At 37.6% G+C, this 19,566-nt stretch overlaps 1 protein-coding gene across 10 annotated transcripts in view; it reads right to left on the bottom strand.

Annotated features, from left to right (window-relative positions):
• Kiaa1841 (KIAA1841 ortholog) overlaps positions 1–18,730 on the bottom strand; it is a 61,380-nt gene extending 42,650 nt beyond the window's left edge. For 2 of the 10 annotated variants that reach the window (XM_027388011.2, XM_027388007.2), the window contains exons 1-9: positions 18,578–18,730; positions 16,382–16,430; positions 16,064–16,193; positions 13,200–13,358; positions 9,771–9,957; positions 8,177–8,270; positions 5,907–6,145; positions 2,391–2,449; positions 931–1,091 (exon numbers count right to left, since the gene is read on the bottom strand). In XM_027388011.2, coding sequence (XP_027243812.1) covers positions 931–1,091; positions 2,391–2,449; positions 5,907–6,145; positions 8,177–8,270; positions 9,771–9,957; positions 13,200–13,349 — 890 coding nt within the window. In that variant the 5' untranslated portion in view covers positions 13,350–13,358; positions 16,064–16,193; positions 16,382–16,430; positions 18,578–18,730. Of the gene's footprint in view, positions 1–930; positions 1,092–2,390; positions 2,450–5,906; positions 6,146–8,176; positions 8,694–9,770; positions 9,958–13,199; positions 13,359–15,839; positions 15,949–16,063; positions 16,194–16,381; positions 16,431–18,248; positions 18,273–18,577 lie in introns of those variants that run through there. The other 8 variants (XM_027388008.2, XM_027388009.2, XM_027388010.2 and 5 more) reach the window with 8 other exon arrangements.
• Positions 18,731–19,566: the final 836 nt, after the last annotated feature.

Below are 19,566 nucleotides of genomic sequence, written 5' to 3'. Positions count from 1 at the left end.
CTTCCCTTTTCTCACATTATCCCCTCACACATCTGTCAAATCTTTTAAATTACATGCATTGAACTTGTCGGGTGCTTCACTGCATCTACCCTAATCCAAACCCGATAGGTTCCAACTGAGCTACTACTCTAGCCTCTTGTCTCTTTAACTCTTATACTCTTCATGTTCTCCACACAGAGAACAAATCTCTTAAAAACAGATCTTAAAAAACTCTGCTTCTGTCTAAACCTAGAATAAGGTCTGTTCTCCCTGCTCTGATCTCAAAGCCCTTACTGGTCTCATATCATACTACTTTGCCCCTTTAAAATGAAGACTTAATCTTAACACAGTTCATTATCACCGTATATTCATATGCTCATTATACAAAATGATTGCCGGGAGCTAGCAAGATGCTTCAGCAGATAAGGGTGTCTGCCACCAACCCTGAGTACCTGAGTTTGAGCCCCAGAATCCATATTGTGGAAGGAGAAAACTGCTTCTAGGAAGTTGTCCTCTGATCTACATGTGTGCTGTGGCACCCACATGCACATACACACACTCTTGTTAAATGTGATAAAATCTTTTAAATCATTAAAATTGATCATAAGCTATTGGATTTTTATTAAAGCAAAATAGGAATATATATATATATATATATATATATATATTATATATATATATATATATATTTTTTTTCAAGACAGGGTTTCTCTGTGTAGCTTTGGAGCCTATCCTGGCACACTCGCGCTGGAGACCAGGCTGGCCTCGAACTCACAGAGATCTGCCTGCCTCTGCCTCTGCCTCCCGAGTGCTGGGATTAAAGGAGCGTGCCACCAACACCTGGCGCAGGAATATATTTTATATACATTTTAAAATAGAATTTCACTAAAATTAAATAGAAATACACATAACAAAACTTATTAGGTTTAAAACTAAAGTTTAAAGAGTTACCTCCTAAACTTATCTTTTTTGTCTTTTAAGTCATCAATTTCATTGTGTGTGAACAGATCAGCTATGCGAGTGAGGAGGTTTGCATTGATACAGTTCATGTTGCATGGAGCAGCCACTATGGCATTCATATTTCTGTGGCAATACTGAATACACTGTTCAACCTGGAAAACACAGAATAGAAAATTAATGTCGAAAATAGTAACACAAATAATATTGTCAGAATAATTTCAAACATAAACCTCATGAAATGCCAAACCCACATCTATATCACCAACAACTAGTTTTGCCAATTGTGTTGATCTACACTATTAAATAGGTAAAATGTATAAGCACGCATACCTAAATTATTTCCAATCCCTTTCATTTAAAATAATAATGTCTTTTAAATGGCTACAGCAGGTATAAATCTTAATCTTTACACTACAGTGCATATTCAAATGACTTCTTATGGTTAAATTTAGTTATTAAGTTATCCACATTCCCCTACGAAAGAGAAACAAAATTTCATTTAAGGATTTTCTCAGTTCTGTTTTATTTGCTCTTTCTAACCTGTAGTGAATTTACTTAGTGTCAGAGTAAAGAGAGGGAAGTCTCATAGTTTTTCAAATACTGTTCTGATGATATAAAAGAAATCTTTTAGGACTTAGGTTTCAAAACTCAAAGTTTAAGGACTCTGATTTTTTTTTTTTCCGTATACTTGTTTGAAGCCAATAAATTCCGCTGGCTGAGGAGTACAAAGACTATAGTAGTTAGTAAACTCTAAAGAAAACCAATGAGTTCATCTGCACACAGCATAGTGCTCTGCTCTATACAGTCTTATCAGGAGCAAACCAAATACCTATTTAAATAATAGCTACAAAATGTCAACCATGAAAACATATGAAACCACTTGAATTATAAAGATTTTTTGCTTTTGGTTTTGTAAGATCAAACCTGACTATGCATCCTAGCCTGACCCAGATATTTATTAAATACATAAGAAAAATAAACATATTTAATATAATAGCTTGAAATAAATGTGCATATGTTATACTTTTATATTTGATCAGCCATTCTTAAGCAATAGGTAGGAACTATGAAGTAAATGCAAAATTATACTGTTTAATAGCTGGATATTAGGTATTTGTTCATTGAACTATAAATGAGAGGCACAGAATAAAACATGCCTAAAGAAATTATTTAAATAGTAAAAACAGAATATATTCTAATTAATTTTCCTTTTGTTAGTGATAGAACAAAAATCTTTTGAAGTTTGTTCTATTTAGTTTCAAATTATACAATGGCTGCTCCAATTACAGACATAACATACAAATGATACCCAGTAATCTTAACCCCTTCTCAACAGAACAGAGTACTGTTACAGTTATACCCTTGAACTAACTACTTTTCTTTTTATACATTCAAAGGGGAAAAACATTAGGTCAATAGAGGGGCTTAGATTTTTAAAAATGAATACTTACTAATGAATCCATCTTCAAAAACTCCGAAGAAATAAGAATTGAAATTACATTTCCCGGCTCTAATAAAAGGAAAAACATTGAAATGTCTTTTTTGATTTTTACTCAATTTTCATTTTTCATCTTAAAGGAAGTTGTTACTTAAATAAAAAATTTGATATACCCTTACTTACATCACTTAGCTTGGATAAATGAAAGAAAGAAAATTTAGTGTAAAATCATAGGGTATAGAGAAACATGGTAAACTGTCCTTGAATTAGATTCATGTTAAGTGCAAAGACTAGCTAAAATAATGACGTGCAAAAGGCACAGTGAGAAAAGTTAAACAGTGATTAATGATAGCTTTAACTATGGAAGTTATTTCAGAAAAGCATTCAGTGCTGGCAAATAAATATTTCAATTTAAAAGATTCTGAAATGTAATAAAAACTGGTAAAATGTTAAAGCTATATGCTGCTGCCACACTAAGCGGGTCTCCAGGTACACAGCTAGGGAAAGGAGGTGCTAAGAGATGTTAGTAAATCTGTCATCTCTGTCAAACATATCTAAGAAGAAAACACCCCACCACTTTCCATCATTCCGATAATAATCATTCTAAACCCCTTTGTAACAGAAATCCTTCTTGGACTAAACAATGGGCAAGTAATTCCATACTTTCCAAATTATGGTTCTAGTTTAAGGTTCCCAAGTGGGTGGAAAAGCTTCTTGGGAAATTGTATCTGAGGATATGCCATCAAATTAAGAACTAGTAGCTTGTTTGTTGTGTGAGCTGCCTGGTGTGGGTGCTGAGAATCGAACTCGAGGTCCTCTGCAAGAACAGCAAGTGCTCCTAACCTGCTGAGCCATCTCTCCAGACCTAAGAACTAGTGGCTTAATTACGAGATTTAATTAAGTATCATTCTCTTACTTTTTTGGCTAGGATAAGGACTACTTCTAAAAAAAAAAAAAAAAGTTTGTATTTGTAGCAGTGACATAATCCAAAAACAAACAGATCAAGTTATTTTTCCTCTCTTTCACTCTTACTATATGCACATGACTATGCCGGAGTAAACAAATTTCCATCACACACACACACACACACACACACACACACACACACAATATATATATATATATATATATATATATATATATATATATATATATTCTCTCAATTTTCCCACAATGACTCACCACAAAAGAGGTGTGTGTGTGTGTGTGTGTGTGTGTGTGTATACATGAGTGTATATATGCACACATATATTCATAACTAGATAATCTGAAATCTGGTCTCTAGCTTGAAATTTTTAAAAGACATTTAAAATGTTTAAAGATTTTATGTATGTAGGTGTGTTTTGCCTGTATGCATGTGTGTACCATGTGCATGAAGTACCTGAGGAGGACAGAAGAGGGCACAGAATCTCCTAAAGCTGAGTTATAGATAGTTGTGAGCTGCCATATGAGTGCTAGGAATCCAACCTAGTACTGTGGAAGACCAGTTGATGCTCTTAAATCAATGAGCCATCTCTCCAACCCTAGCTGAAAATTTGCATTTAACAACCTTAGGATTTGATTTTTTTTTTTTTTTTTGAGACAGGGTTTCTCTGTGTAGCTTTGGAGCCTATCCTGGTACTTGCTCTGGAGACCAGGCTGGCCTCGAACTCACAGAGATCTGCCTGCCTCTGCCTCTGCCTCCCGAGTGCTGGGATTAAAGGCGTGCGCCACCAACACCCGGCTAGAATTTGAATATTTATTTAAAACATTTTTATTTAGAATCTTTTCCATTTGTTTGGTCACTATAATATCATAAGTTTTTAAACTTCAGAAATCCTTTTAATATTGTAAATATATTAATAAGAGTTTTTTTTTTTTTATTTGCTCCTAGGGCTAAGGATTGAATCTGAGTCCTCATGGATGCTGGGTGAGCACTCTCACTGAGCCATACTCCCAACCTCTATTATGTATTTGAAAATATCCTGATATTGCCATTTTAGCATATAGATTTTTATTACCTTATAAAAATCTATGCCCATTAAAAGGTTATTACTAGTTACTATCTTTTCAAATAATATTTTAATATTAAAATGATGGGTTTCATTATGATGTTTTCATATATACATGTCCCTTAACAATTATCTTACTATCATTAAGAACACTGTTCTAAAATTTTTAGTCTCAGGACTCCTTTACAATCTTAAACACTGAGAATCCTAAACAGATTTTGTTTATGCAGGTTATATGTCAGTATTTACCACATTAGAAACAATGTAAACAGAGAAATTAGAAGTCAGTTTTAAAACCTAATCATATTACATGTAAACATATTTTTGTGAAAAATATATTCAAATGAAAAAAATTAGTGAGTGGCACTGACTGACATTTTCTGTAAATCTCTTCAGTGTTTAATTTAACTGACTGCAGAATTCTATCTTTTCCTTTCTTTTTCCTGAGGCAGGATCTTACTCTAGCCCAAGCTGGTCTTCAACTCATAGCAACACTCCTGCCTCAGTTTCCCAAGTGCTGGAATTACAAGCATAAACCACCATGCCTGGCTTCACATCATCTTCTGCATTCAATTTGGGGGTAGGCTGCTTTTCTCAAATTAAAACATGACAAAGGTCATTCATTTTCTTGAAGGTTGAGTGGAACAGAAACTGAAACCCTATCAATAAACTTCTACTTTGTTCAGTGACTCATCTTTCACTACAACTGCATCATTAACCCATTACAGATTTTTAAAGGCATTGCACAATGCTCAGATGGGAAAGTCTGGCTCACTGAGTTATTCATGTTCTAAATATTCAGACACTTCATTTTAAAGAGGTATTTTGAAAGTCAGATTTGTTAGTAAATCCAATAGGATTTTAACACAAAAGTATTTGTGCATGGAGAAGCTGTCAGTGACACTTGAGAACTTGGGTTTTATCACTAATAACACATACTATTAACTAGCTCATTCACAAAAAGAAAAAAAATGTATCAAGTATCTGTCATAACTTCTACTTTTAAGTTGGCCGAGTTAGCTTTCTCTCAAGACAGTGGGACACTGGAGTGCATCTTAAGTGCAGGACCATTATGACAGCCCAGAAAAGGATGTACATCCACGGACTGAGATTTAACAGTTACTTTTACTGCTTCATCAAGAACAAGTGAGCCTATGTTTTTCCCTTTCCTTTTTAACTATGAGTGCACAGTATTGGAGAAAACAATGATACAGCTTGCTGTGTCTGCTTTGACTTGGGCTATAAAGCTCAACAATCTTGCACACACAACAATCTTTTCATATTCTGAACAAACACTGACACAGAGAAAAAGTGAGTAACATCTTGGTATTGTCATGTAAACTTTGTTAACCTTGTAGGCCTTTTAAAGAGTCTCCAGGACCCTTTCTAGAACAGATAAAGTACCAGTTTCTGTAATATGAGCATAAATACTAATATTCAAATAAACTTTTACATCTCAGTTTGGACCTGAAGCAGCTACTCAGTGACATACAAATTTCACCACAAAATAAGCAACATTTTTTTTTTTTTTTTTTTACCTAAAGTGGGAATCTCACAATCTTTATTCTCCTTAGTGTTTCTTTTAACATATTTTATCAACCAGTTGAAAATGTGAACATCACAATGAACTGAAATGTCCACCTCTTCCCAGCGCTGGGCATCCATAGATAAATATTCAGCAAAGTACTTCATTTCCGATACCAAAAGATCTCGTGGGCAAATAAAATCTTCTTTCAAGTTTTTTGCTTCATCACATACATGGATCACCATATTTGGCCTTCATAAAAAAATGTTACACAGAAATGAGATTGTTAGAGTGAGAAGAGGAGGCAAGAATACTGACATTTTAGCAGTAAGAGAACAAGGTGGTTTTGAAGATTTGAACCACAGAACTCTGTTTAATATAGGTTTGATGTTCAGAATTTCTCAAGTTTCTTGTCTATTTGATTGTGCCTCAGATTATGATTAATTTAATTATGCTATCCACTTAAATACAAAACATTGTTGCTAAAGAACTAGTACTTTACATGGCTTCAATTTTATTGTTCAAGTTCCAATTCCCAAAGAACTAAATAACAGACTTTGATTCTTGCATTATGACTAACATCTTTACACTTTCGTAAAAGGAAAAATATCTATAATGATTCCTTGAACAATCAAATTAAAAACCAGTATCACTTACTTTAGCACCAACAATGTTTGCATTCAGGCATTCATGAAATATATATTAATGAGTACAGTTATAAGAATTCTTAAGATTATGTACTTATTTACATAAATTTAGATAATAATACATCTGAAAGTTTGTTTCAACAACTATATACTCCTTGAATTTATCTTCTTTGAAAGTGATGTATTTTGCTAGGTATGGCAGCTCATGTGTGTAATTCTAGGGCATGAGAACCTGAAATGGTAGGATTACCATCACTTGGAGGCCACTCTGTACTATATAGTTATCCAGGGCCACAGAGTGAAGCCCAGTCTCAAAAATGCAAAAGTCAACTAAAAATGTAGGGGTAGGGGTATAGCTCAGCTGGTACAGTAGATGGAGCTGAATTCCTAGAAACCATTTTAAAAGGCACAGTGTGATGGGGAGACCAAGGCAGATAGATCCTTAGGACTCGGCCACATCCAGCCTAGCCAACTTGGAAAGTTCCAGCACAGAGAGAATCTTCTCGCTTCCACACATGCACCTTCACATACACAAACAGAATACATAAAAACAGACAAATGAACAACCAAAACAGTGTGACACACTGTCTTCATTCCATTACAGAAAGGGAATAAATAGGAACACAGTGTACTAAAAGTGAATTACTCTGTGCTTAGTTTAATTTTACAAAATCCAAATACAATATAAGTGTTTTATATAAAGTTGGGATATGAGAAGAAGTATTAGAATCAATGTTCTCTCAAAATCAAAACTGGGCCAACAAGATGGAAAGGGTGCTTGATGCCAAGCCTGATCCTGATGGCCACAGTTTAATCCCTGGGACCCACATGGTGGTGGAGAGAACTGATTCCTACCCACTACCCTTTGACCTCCATTTTCTCTTAGGTGGCACATGCTCACCACAGCACACACTTACTTATGGAGAGGGAAAGTTCAAGCTAAGCTACCTGGGAAACTTGGATGGACTCTGACTCAAAATAAACTTTAAATGGGCTGCTGATACTAGCTCAGTGGCTGAGTGCTCCCCTGGCCTGTACAATATCCTAGGTTCAATCCTTCATACAAGGAAGAAATGGGATGACAAAAATATTTTGCATATTCATTAGGTGATAGTTACATGGTGTGCTATTTGCCAAAGCAAAGTAAATATTTGCTATGCATGCAATTTATTATATAGGAAATACACAGAACAAAACAAAATTAAAATCTGAAGCATACTGAAATACATTCTGATTTTTAAAATTTGTAAAGCAACTATATTAAACAGTTCTAAAATATATATCTAATCTCATTAATAAAGTTAAAGAACTAATTACTTAGTTTAGGTTTTTCTTTGGGCATTGAAATTTACTTTCTAAATTATGTTATTTCTAATTTTTAAAAATAGGCCAACTAGTTTTTAAGAATGAAAAACTTCCACAACTTATAAATAACACAAGCAAGTAATATGTTAAGGACTTAAGCTATTTTTTGTTGTTCAACACATAGATGAATCTGATTCCAATGTTTCAGCAATTGTATAATGTGAAACTCCTAAAGTCTGATAACTGATATTTGTAACCACCAATCATATACTTTTAAGGTTAAAGATAATATTAATATTAAATCTTATCTAGCAAACAGCCAGCCTCCTACCCTTCAGATTCTTCAGTCTTTTCTCCAGCATTACGAGTAGTACAATTTTCACTTTCTGAAGAACAATTCCTTGTGGAAGCTATACTATGTCTTCCTTAAATACAGAAACAGACACATACAAGAAAAGGGGGGTGGGTTAGCATTTCTAGCTGAGGATGGGTTTTACTCATGGGATGGTAACAATGTAAACACATGGTTTCCAAGGCCAGTTAAAGATGGTATTTGTCAGGGGCATTTCCCATCCTAACATTAATATTTTCAAGGCAGTACAAAAGTGAATCACAAACGGCTAATGCCACAGTGATCTGGCATTCCAAATTACGCCAAGTGTTCAAAAGCACAGTGGTTTCTTCTTTCCAAAACACATTTCTATTTCAACATTGTGACTATTACTGAAATGAAAGAAACTCATTCTGAGGACTTCTAAACCAGTGACTTCCAAATGTAACTCCAGAAAACACCTCTTCAACCTTGTCGCTGTGGCATTTGAATCTCTGTTAGCCGCAGTATAGAATGGCTGTAAAAAAAAGATTATGTAAGAAATGAGCAAGATTCTCTAATTTTTTTTTGTTGTTGTTAAAGTAGCCTGGCATGGTAGTATATGCCTATAATCCCAGCAGTTGGGAGGCAGTGGTAGGTGGATCTCAGTGAGTTCTATACCAGCCTGGTTTACATAGTAAGTTCTGACAGCTAGGGTACACAGATTTTGTCTCAAAAAACAAACAAACAAAATAAATATGTAAATAAATAAATAAATAAACACTAAAAAGTATCCTAGCATGGTTATTCATGACTTTATCCTAGCACTTGGGAAGATCATGTGTTCAAGCTCATCCTCAACTACATAACAAGTTTGAGGCTAGCCTGGGCTACATGAAAATGTAAAAGTAAAACAGGTCAGAGCACAGCTGGACTTAAAACTACACTTTGATTTAGTTCTGGGAAAAGAAAATTTATTATTCTTTAAGTAGAAAATCTATAAATAAACTATGAGCACAGGAGAGAAAATGAAATATAAATTTGCTACAAAACATCCATGTTAAATTCATTTAAAATAAGTAAATGAAGACTAGGAATGCAGTTCAGCTGATGGAAGGCTTGTCTACATGACAGAGATTAATTCCCAGCACTTCGTAAGCTAGGTGTGGTGATACATCCCATCTGTTAGTACAGTGATACATTATGTCTCTCAGTACTTGGGAGATGGGAGGCAGGAAACTCACAAGTTCAAGTTTATTCTCAGCAACATACTGAGTTCAAGGCCAGCTTGGGTTACATGACACCCTTTTTTAAAAAAAAAAAAAGAAAACAAAATTACAGCAAATAAACAGTATGTGAGAAACTAGGTTGACAAACTAGAGTAAATTATTTTGATACAATTAACACTTTGTTTTAGAAATGTTACTTGACCTACATATTTACAATTAAGGTTTTTGAAAAAACAACAAAGAAAATGAGAATTTTTAAAACATTCATAAAGATAAAAACACTAACAGATTTTTTACACAACTGGCCTTTAAACAAAGAAAGGAAGGTTTACTAGAATGTACAAATGTAAAATTTTCATAAGGCTAAGTACTGTAATTTTCCTTACCTGGTTTCAAAACTGTATCTTCATCAACTGGATTCTCCTGAAAATCTCCTTGTGTTTCCAGAAGAGAAGATTTAATGTAAGTGGCTAAAGACTCAACAGGACCCTCCCCAGCCGCCATTAAGGGGTTATACTGGTTGTCAACAGGTGAGCTTCCACTGCTCTTCAGCTCATCAAACCTTTTTGCACACTGCAATGATACAAAATGGTAAAAATGGAGGTTACATTAAAAAAAATCACTTTGTATGAAAATGCCAGAATGGTACTTCCTGTGCTAACCAAAACAGTTTAAAAAGCACATAATGATTTTTATACAAGCTTACTTTGTTAATACATGATATTATCATCGAGTAATATTATAAAATCAATCATTAAGTAATCATGAATTATAATCTTCAGCCAATGAATTTTAACGAAATATTATTGAATGATATAACTCGTAGGAGAGAGATATATTTACCCATAGTTCTGAATAATCAACTTTAATCATCAAGATTATATAACTATGTATAAGGCAAAGTAAAAAAATTAATGGGAAAAATATATTTTATTTTCTTCTAGTTAAAGATACTTTATTTTAGAATGATCTTAGATTTATTTACCTTATTTATTTATTATTTTTTTTCGAGACAGGGTTTCTCTGTGGCTTTGGAGGCTGCCCTGGAACTAGCTCTTGTAGATCAGGCTGCTATGGAACTCACAGAGTTATTTACCTTATTTTATATATATAAGTGTTTTCCATGCATGTATATGTGTATACCATGTGAGTGCCTTTTGCCCACAGAAGCCAGGAGAGGGTGTTGGAGGTGGTTACAAGCCTCTGTATGAGTGTTGTAACTAAAGAGATAGCTCAGTGGTTAAGAGCACTGGCTCTTTCAAAGATCCCAGGTTCAACTCCCATGACCCACACAGCAGCTCACAATCATCTGTTAATTCCAACCCAAGGGCCTCCAAAGGACACCAGGCAAATGGTACATACATACATGCAGACAAAACATCCATGGACATAAAATATTTTAGTAAAAAAATTAAAACTGCTTAACCCAAAGGAATCATATTTATATGTTCTTGAAAAGATTATCTTAATTACCCATATTCCTCTTTGGTATGTATCTGTTATCAGTTGACAGTGTTAGCAAATAAAACACCTGGCTTTTATTTTTGTATTAACTGTGTTTCTACTGGGAATAATACCTAATCCTCTCATCATTTAAGTATTAACCAGACCTGATTTTGCTTAGCTCTGGAGATCAAATGAGACTAGGCGTGTTCTGAGTGGTGTGAACACAGACTTCACCCTAACCTAGGATTAGGAACTGAACCCAAGGTCTGATAATAAGAGACAAGTCACTAAGCAATATCCCCAGCCCTACTGAAATCTAGTTCCAGCTTCCCTCAGGAGGATCTGATTTGTGACATTACATTTTACTTTTCTTTCTCCATCTCTTCAAAGGTGTATCTCAGGACCTCACACATCCTAGAGAGACAATCTACCTATGAAGAAGATGCCAAAGTTGCCAAGGAAGCCACAGAAGGAAGCAAAATTGATGGGAATAAAATGATTTCTGACTAGACCAAATCTAATGGTGAGTTCGTGTTACAATCACAGTAGAGGCCACAGAGTAGGCACGGGGACAAGCTATAAAAAAGGTAAGTTTCAATCTTTTTTTTATAAATTATGTCCTTGTTTTACCCTCTTCTATTTGAAAGAAATGTTTTCATTGTCACCCATTTGATGGCAGAGCATCCTGAAGGCATTTCAAGACTGGGTCTGTAGTCTATTTGTAGTCAAACACATACAGGTAACATATTAAGACATATACCCTGCTGAGCTTGACTTGATATTCATATACACTTTTAAAGGAGATAAATGATAGCTATGACCTTTCTGGTTGTTTTGTTTTGTTTTTTGTTTTTTTTTGAGACAGTGCTTCTCTGTGGCTTTTGGAGGCTGTCCTGGAACTAGCTCTTGTAGACCAGGCTGGTCTCGAACTCACAGAGATCCGCCTGCCTCTGCCTCCTGAGTGCTGGGATTAAAGGTGTGTGCCACCAATGCCCAGCTGTGGTTAAGTTTTGAGTTTATATTTGAATCCCTTCTGTTTTATCTCATATACATAGCCATTTTTAATACAAATAGTTTTTGCTTTTTATTTTATTTTTTTGTCTGTGTCAGGATTGAAAAGATGGAGTTTTTACCATGATTTTTACTTTAGTGGAAGTAAAATAGATTAGAAGTCCTAAACTTAAGAAAGAAAACAAGAAAACCCAACTCTGAAAAGTAAGTAAGTCAAAATGAAACCATCAGTGAAATTATCAGATACTATAATCCCAGGAGTCCAGAGGCTGAGGCAGGAGTATCTTTATGAGTTCCAGGACAGCCTGGGTTACATAGTAGTTCCAGATATGGTAACACACTCTTATAATCCCAACATTTTTGGAGGTTAAGGCAGAAGATAGTCCAGCCTGGGTTATGTTGCAAAATTTCATATAAAAAAAGTAAAACAAACAAACAAACAAAAAAACACTGGAAGGTGATGGGAGGCAGAGAAAGGCAGAGCTCTAGGTTTGAGGCCAGCCTGGTCTACATAGTGAGTTCCAGGACAGCCAGAGCTACACAGAGAAACATTGTCTCAAAAAACAAACCAACCAACAAACAAACAATAACAAAAATGCACCAAAAAGCTGAAGTTTGTGATTTTCAAACTAGTGTCCATGAATGAATTACAAGACTCTGTTTTCCCTGTAAGAATTCTTAAATTTAAGTTTGATTCTGAGTATAAATCTAATACAATCAACTAGGTTATCAGGATGACTAGGTTCTCAGTATTTCACAGCCCATTTTACTTTTCTCATTAAAATTTAATTTATACCAAGAAATACTTTAAATGTTGGCGGTGCACACCTTCAATCCCAGCACTTGGAAAGCAGAGGCAAGTAGACAAGAGTTTGAGGCCAGCCTGTGTTCTTACATTGTTTGCCTTCTCTTAGCACTAACACATTTCCCCTCTATTTTAATCTCTATTTTCGCCTTTTTTCCCTTAGTGATAGGCATTTTAAAAATATTATTTATTTATTTATTTATTTATTTATTTATTTAGACAGCATTTCTCTCTGTCCTGGAACTCGCTCTGTAGATTAGGCTGACCTTGAACTAAGAGATTCATCTGCCGCCTCTCCCGAGGGCTGAGATTAAACTCAATTTCCAGAGGCACCCTCTTCTGGTCTCCTTGGGAACTACACAAGTGTGGGTGCACAGACACATGCAGACAAAACACTCAGACACATAAATTAAATATAAAAAGAAATAAAAAAAACTGTAAAAATTTTTTCATCTAGGTGTTCCTTTAAATCTCACATTTTGGGGGTTCTGTTCTTAGTGTTGCTGTTGTCATTTTTATTTTTTAGGAGGTATCTGGGGGAATTGTTACTTACCTCTTTGGGTGTTAAACCAGGCACAAGCCTTGCCACAGTTTCCCAGTTGATGGTCTGAGGAATTCCAATTAATGGATAAAGGATCATATCCAGTACCATTTGGTTATTATTATTCAGAAAATTATTGTTTTCTGGATACCCACGACTCATCTTTTGGAGCTAGAAATAGGGAATACACAGTCTTACTTACATCTGAAATTCAGATGTTTCCAGAACATTGTAGACTAGCTACAATCCATTCCTAAATATTACCTGTCATTATATAAAGAAAAAATAAAACTGACCTAAAACAAAAAATATCCATCCAAAATCTCTTCAAACATAAAGGCTTTATGATATTATGACTTGAAAGATGGGTCCATATGAGGATGGCAAATGTATTAAATATGCAATAATAAGGTAGAATCTTTTTTTTTTTTTTTTGAGACAGGGTTTCTCTGTGTAGCTTTGGATTGGAGCCTATCCTGGCAGTTGCTCTGGAGACCAGGCTGGCCTCGAACTCACAGAGATCCGCCTGCCTCTGCCTCCCGAGTGCTGGAATTAAAGGCATGCACCACCAACACCTGGCATAAGGTAGAATCTTACTGACAGACTTCAGGTGGCAGGCGTTTGGGTGTTTATTACAAAATCCTTTCTGACTCTGCTATATGTTAATTTTTTTTCCAAATTAAATGTCCAGGAAAAGTTGAGTTTGATTTCTTTTCCTAAAAACTCGCTAAGCACATCTGGTTTATACACTGACTATTGATATATAATTTAATCAAACCATGAAGAAACTGAAACATATAGCTTGCTAGAAAGATTGTAATTTCATTCTGTTCTTAAATAACCTCCCTCCTACTTTCCCCTGAGTGAATGTTCATGGTACAAATAATGATGGCTGAACATACTGAACTTGTATAGACAGAGTAAGAAGAAGCTTAGCCTGGCAACTTAGCAGAGCAGTTAATCTGCCTGTGGTTACTGTAATTATATCAATAACTGTTAAGTCGTGTTATTTTTATATGTTTGAAACAAATTCTCTTTAGAAAGTTCTTTTCAGCCATTCTATTCTGAAGCAATGTGAAACTGACCTGATTGACCTGGCAATGAATATGGGCAGAAAAACTGATAATGTAACATCATTTTGGCCAAGAGCCAAAATGGAGTCACAACCTGGAGAGGCAGAGGAGTCTGTAATAGTCTTCCTAATTTTACTTGTAAGGAAACATATTCGAAGGAGGTAAGTAATTTATACAATGACATTGACCCAATAGGATAGTTCTTTCCATTCTATATGATGGTATGTTATGGAGAAGGAGAGAGCTGGAGATATTGGTTTAAGATGGAAAAGGACACAGACTAATAGAATGTAAAGCCAGTTATGTTTCAATGAGACAACTGTGGAAGCTTTGGCTCCTGAGGTGGGCTGGGGATATTACAAAAAGAAAGAAAAGAAACAGAAATTACCCATCCAAAATATTTTCGGAAGTTCTTTATGTCTGTTGATTTAAGACACACTATTTTATCTATGCATTTACGAATATTTCATTATGTGTCAGGCACTGCGGCTGAAGTTGGAATACAAAATTATAGGAAAAAAAAAACAATGGTGAAGGTTTATGGCTAGTCATGTTTATAGTTTAACTGTTACTGGCTTCTAGGTTGGGAATGGCACTTGAAAATATAGGCTTCTCACCCACAGGAACAATTGGCCTGAACAAGGGAGAGTACATCGACCCCAGATGCTGTCTGGGAGGCCAGTACAAGACTGATCCAGACCCCTGAACATGGATGTCAATAAAGAGGCTTCTGCACTCCAGGGAGCCTCTGGTGGTGGATTAGTATTTTTCCCTGGTGCAAGAAGGGACTTTGAGAGCCTTTGAGAGCCCATCCCACGTGAAGGGTTACACTCTGGCCCTGGACACATGGGGAAGGGCCCAGGACCAGCACAGGAAGATTTGGTGGACTTTGCAGAGCCCCCGTTGAGGGCCCTACCCTGCCTGGGGAGTGGTGGGTGGATGGAGTGGGGGGTAGGCTGGGGGTGGGGGAGGAGGGATGGGGGTGAGGGGAGGGAGAGGGAGAAGGGACTTACATGTGAAACAAGCTTGTTCCCTAAGTAGAACCAATAAATAAATTTTAAAAAAGACTACTAGACAAAAAAAAATCCCAAATAAAGCAATATTACCCCCCCAAAAGAAAATATAGGCTTCTCTACAGAAAAAATATGGCACAATGTAGAGATCACTGACAGACTAAGAGCAGTGTGCTCAGAGCCTGAAGGTCTGGTTTAAGTTCTGGCATCACCACATGCCAGTCAAGATAAGCCACCTAAACTTGTTGACCTGAAGCACTAAAATTAGATTAAAAGCCTTATGACTGACAGTACAGAGAGACCGAAAGGGACCACTTTGTGAATAAAAGCACCTCACAAATGAGACTCGATATATAAAGACAGTATATACTACCTAGGACTGTGACATTTAAATTACACTGCAATGGAAATGTAGAAGCAAGTTAGTAGCAAGAACTAAGCAGTTGTTTACATAAAACACAGCCATAGACTATCAAACCGTAGCCAAAATAGCAATCCTACTTGTTTGCATAAGCATTAAAAGACAACAGGGGCTTGAGAGATGGCTCAGCGTTAAGAGTACTCACTGTTATTGAGCAAGACCTGAGTTTGTTCCCAGCACCCAGGTGGTTTCTTACGACTGTCCATAACTCCAGGTACAGGGGCTATAACGCTCTGTTCTGGCCTTCATGGGCACTAGGCATGTATATGATGCACAGAGATATATGCAAACACACAGGAAATAAATAAAAAAACATGAAAGAAACACAAAAAAATTTGCATGCAAAAATCATGGCTTCCAGAGACGTACCTTACCGAAGGATATGCACAGTATAGTAGTTACAAGTACAGATTCTGATGTGAGACTGTGCAACTGTGGATCCTGGTTCTACCATGAAGACATTATCTAGTCCAAATAATTTGTGTCTCAATTTCTTCATCTGCAAAACAAGGGTAAAATGGTAGGAAGCTTCTGGGTTTCCAGGCTGCTTTAGATGGGGACTGGAAGCTTTAGCAGTAGTGCTAGCGTTTCTGAGATCCTTGGATTAAACAGATTCATAAAGATTAACAAGCAGTAAAATGAAGCATGCTGCCAATAAAAGGAATAAAGTAGGCTATGGATACTTACCCAGCTTTACCTTTTCTAGCAGTGAAACCTGGGGCTTCAATTGTTTCAACTACAAGGAAAACAACATCAGCCTTTAAGATTATTGTGAGAATTAAATAATACCATTAAAGCACCAGCACCACGTCTGGTGAAAAATCTGTACCACGATTTATCACAACCATTATTTATCCTTATTATACTTTGGGCATTATTGACTTAAATTTTTTTCAAGAGTTAGCTGAATCACTCGGAAAGCATTGCCCAGGCAGAATTTCATTTTTATCTTGCTTTGTAGTCCCGGCTAGCTTCTACCTCTCAATCCTCCTGCCTCAACCTCCAGAGCATAGGGATTACAGGTGTATACTGACACACCCAGCTCTTAGGCTGGGCCTTTTATCTTTTTATCTCAGAAGGACCAGCAAAGCACATAGTGCCAAAAATGTTTGCTGAATTAATAAAGTCACAAAACTTTAAAGGAACTTAATATATCTTTTGGAACCCACTCCAAGTTGCAGACCCACAATCTATGAGGATATGTAAGTATCTACACTGTACAAAAATAAATGTGGCAATCTTAATTTTCAGTTCTCTGCTTACATGAGTAATATATGCATCCCTTTTATTTTTAAGATTTATTTATTATGTGTACAACATTCTGCCTCCATGTATTCCTGTATGCCAGAAGAGGGCACAAAATCTCATTATAGATGGCTGTAAGCCACCATGTTGTTGCTGGGAATTGAACTCAGTACCTCTGGAAGAGCAAGTGCTCTTAACCTCTGGGTCATCTCTCCACCCCCGAATCCCTTTTCTTAGCACATAATTTGGAAAGGGGGGTTATAATTTGTTGGACCCTCAGCCGACATTTAGGATCCTGGAATGTAGATGAGTTCTTGCCTAGTGTGTGAGGGCCTAAGTTTGATGCCCAGCACTTAGAAGAAAAAATAAAAGCAAGAAAACAGTCTAAAGTAGAATTCAAGACAAAAACCCCTTGTATGCTGTTTTCTGGTTTAAACTTCCAGAAAATTTTAATTAAAATTTCTTTTCTGTTTTTGGTGGTGGGGATGAGGGCAATGTATTCTACCACTGAACTAAAGCCCCAGTCCTTAGTTAAAATTTCAATAATGTTGTCTCCATAAAATTCCTAAAATTGTGTATATTTCAAATATGATTCTCATGCATTTGTGTTTATAGTTGATTTAAATAATTTAGGTGTGAATTTTTTTCTTGTTGACACACTGAATCTTTCAAGGGGAAAACTATTGTGAATTCTAGTTCTCTAGATTCTCTAATCTATGACACTGTTTCCTTTAGGGTCTGAATGAAAGTATGAAAGGTAAAGCATTGATGAGTAGTCTTTAATAAAGCATATGGTCTCTCAGAACAGCTGGTGCATTCATCTCATTCTGGAAAAACGTATAAACACATGAAAAACTATGACCAAAAGAAAAATCTGAAGCTCAAAATTGTCCTCTAACCATATGCTAAAACTGTTTAAGGCACAAGGAATTATTTACCCCAAATTAAAATTTCTGTTGTTCAACACATACTTTTAAAGAGCATAACTTATTTCCTTATTTTGGCTTATTTACATGCATAAACATGGCAATCTAAGTCACTTTCTCAGTCCACGACAAGCATTTTTTTTTCATGTTTCAATGAAAAGGGGGCTCTTGATTTTTTTTTCCCCCTCCTAGACAGAAGGAAGGGGGACACTGGAACAGGTGGAAGGCCTCTGGCACAACAGAGGGAGGCTGTTAACACTGACTCATCCCAAACTAGAAGAACAGACTTCCTGACCCTGGTCCAGAACTGAGAACCGAGGCGGTTGGCTCTGACTCTCAAGGACGTAGCATCGCTTCCCACCCGGGGGAGCAGCCCTGCTGACCCCAGGTCCGAGGCTCCCTGCGTGGCGTGGGCTCCGAGTCCGGGCGCGGGTTGGAGAGGGGCAGACAAAGGCGTCGGACAGGAGCCAGGCGGGGACCACAGGGCCGGAGTCCCGCGGCCGAAGCTGGGCTCAGTTGCCAGGCGCGCGGGAGGGACCGGCTGCTGGGCGGCGGCGGCGGGCCGGGGCAGAGGGCTGCGCCCGAGGGCTTCCGGGCAGCGGGACCACGCACCGCCCGCCCGCCCGCCGGGATGGGGCAGCGCTGCTCCCGGCCCTCGCCCCACTTCCAGCTCCCGAACCTGGGTGCCCCAGCCTCTCGGCATCGCTCTCACCTCCACAGCGCTGCGGGGGCCCTCACGGCGTCCGTGTCACCTGCAGCGGCCGGCACCACCCGCGCTCGCGCCTCGAACGGCGCAATCGGCGCAGAAGCCCGGCAGAGGCCACCTCACGCGCCGCCGCCGCGCCGCCGCCGCACCCTGCCCGCGCCCACTAGCGGAGCCCCCCTTTCCCGAGTGTCGGGGGGCGGAGCGCCAGATGCTCCGCAAATCGCAGGCTAGCTCCACAGCGGAGGAGCCAATGAGAGACGAGCTCCAGCGGGCGGGAGGGTGCGGTCCAGAGCTGGGCTCACCTCTTCGCCTAGCCTACTCCTAATCCTGCCCCCTCTGGCTTTTCTCTCAGGCCTGTCGCATTGCAGCGCGTCCCCACCCTCTCAGCGTCCTGTCTCTTAGCAACTACATCCTCAGCGCTTGGCTCTTAGATGACCAACGCTGAGTGCACAGCAGGGATGTGTGGGGTTTAAAGGAAGCTCGAATTAAAAGAATGGAGCAACTATTTCCGTGTCGGTCATTTTGGTATAAGCTGCTTAGGTAAAACAGAAAAAATTATATGATCTGGTAGTGCGTTGACTGGCAGTTAGAAACATACTGTAAACTGGAAAGCTGGTGACTTGGATATATTGTGGAAAATGGCATCAGTGTTAAGTTGGAAGGCTTAGTCAGTCTTAGAGCACCGAAGGAGGTGGATTGGAGGTCAGAATGTGAGTTTATGTTGACTGTCACTTGTTGGTTTTGGCAAGATTCAAAGCGGTGTCTTGTTTGTAAGCAGAGATTAAAGAGAACGGGACTTAACTATTGGAGACCCCATGTAATATCAGTCTCTGTGGCTTCACAAAGCAATAAACATGTGATGTCACTTTGAATAGTGTTGGTAGCTTTTTACCTCATCACTTTGATATTTTCATTCTCTTGAGAGTAGGGCTGTTGAGCGATGTTTTTTGCTCTTTTAGCTTTTTGGGGGGCCAGCACCCAGCTCCCAAATAACT

This window comes from Cricetulus griseus (genome assembly GCF_003668045.3).
Source record: "Cricetulus griseus strain 17A/GY chromosome 1 unlocalized genomic scaffold, alternate assembly CriGri-PICRH-1.0 chr1_1, whole genome shotgun sequence".
Lineage (NCBI taxonomy): Eukaryota > Metazoa > Chordata > Mammalia > Rodentia > Cricetidae > Cricetulus > Cricetulus griseus.
The sequence above is the reverse complement of the archived record's forward strand: the minus strand, read 5'-3'. Positions and strand labels throughout refer to the sequence as shown.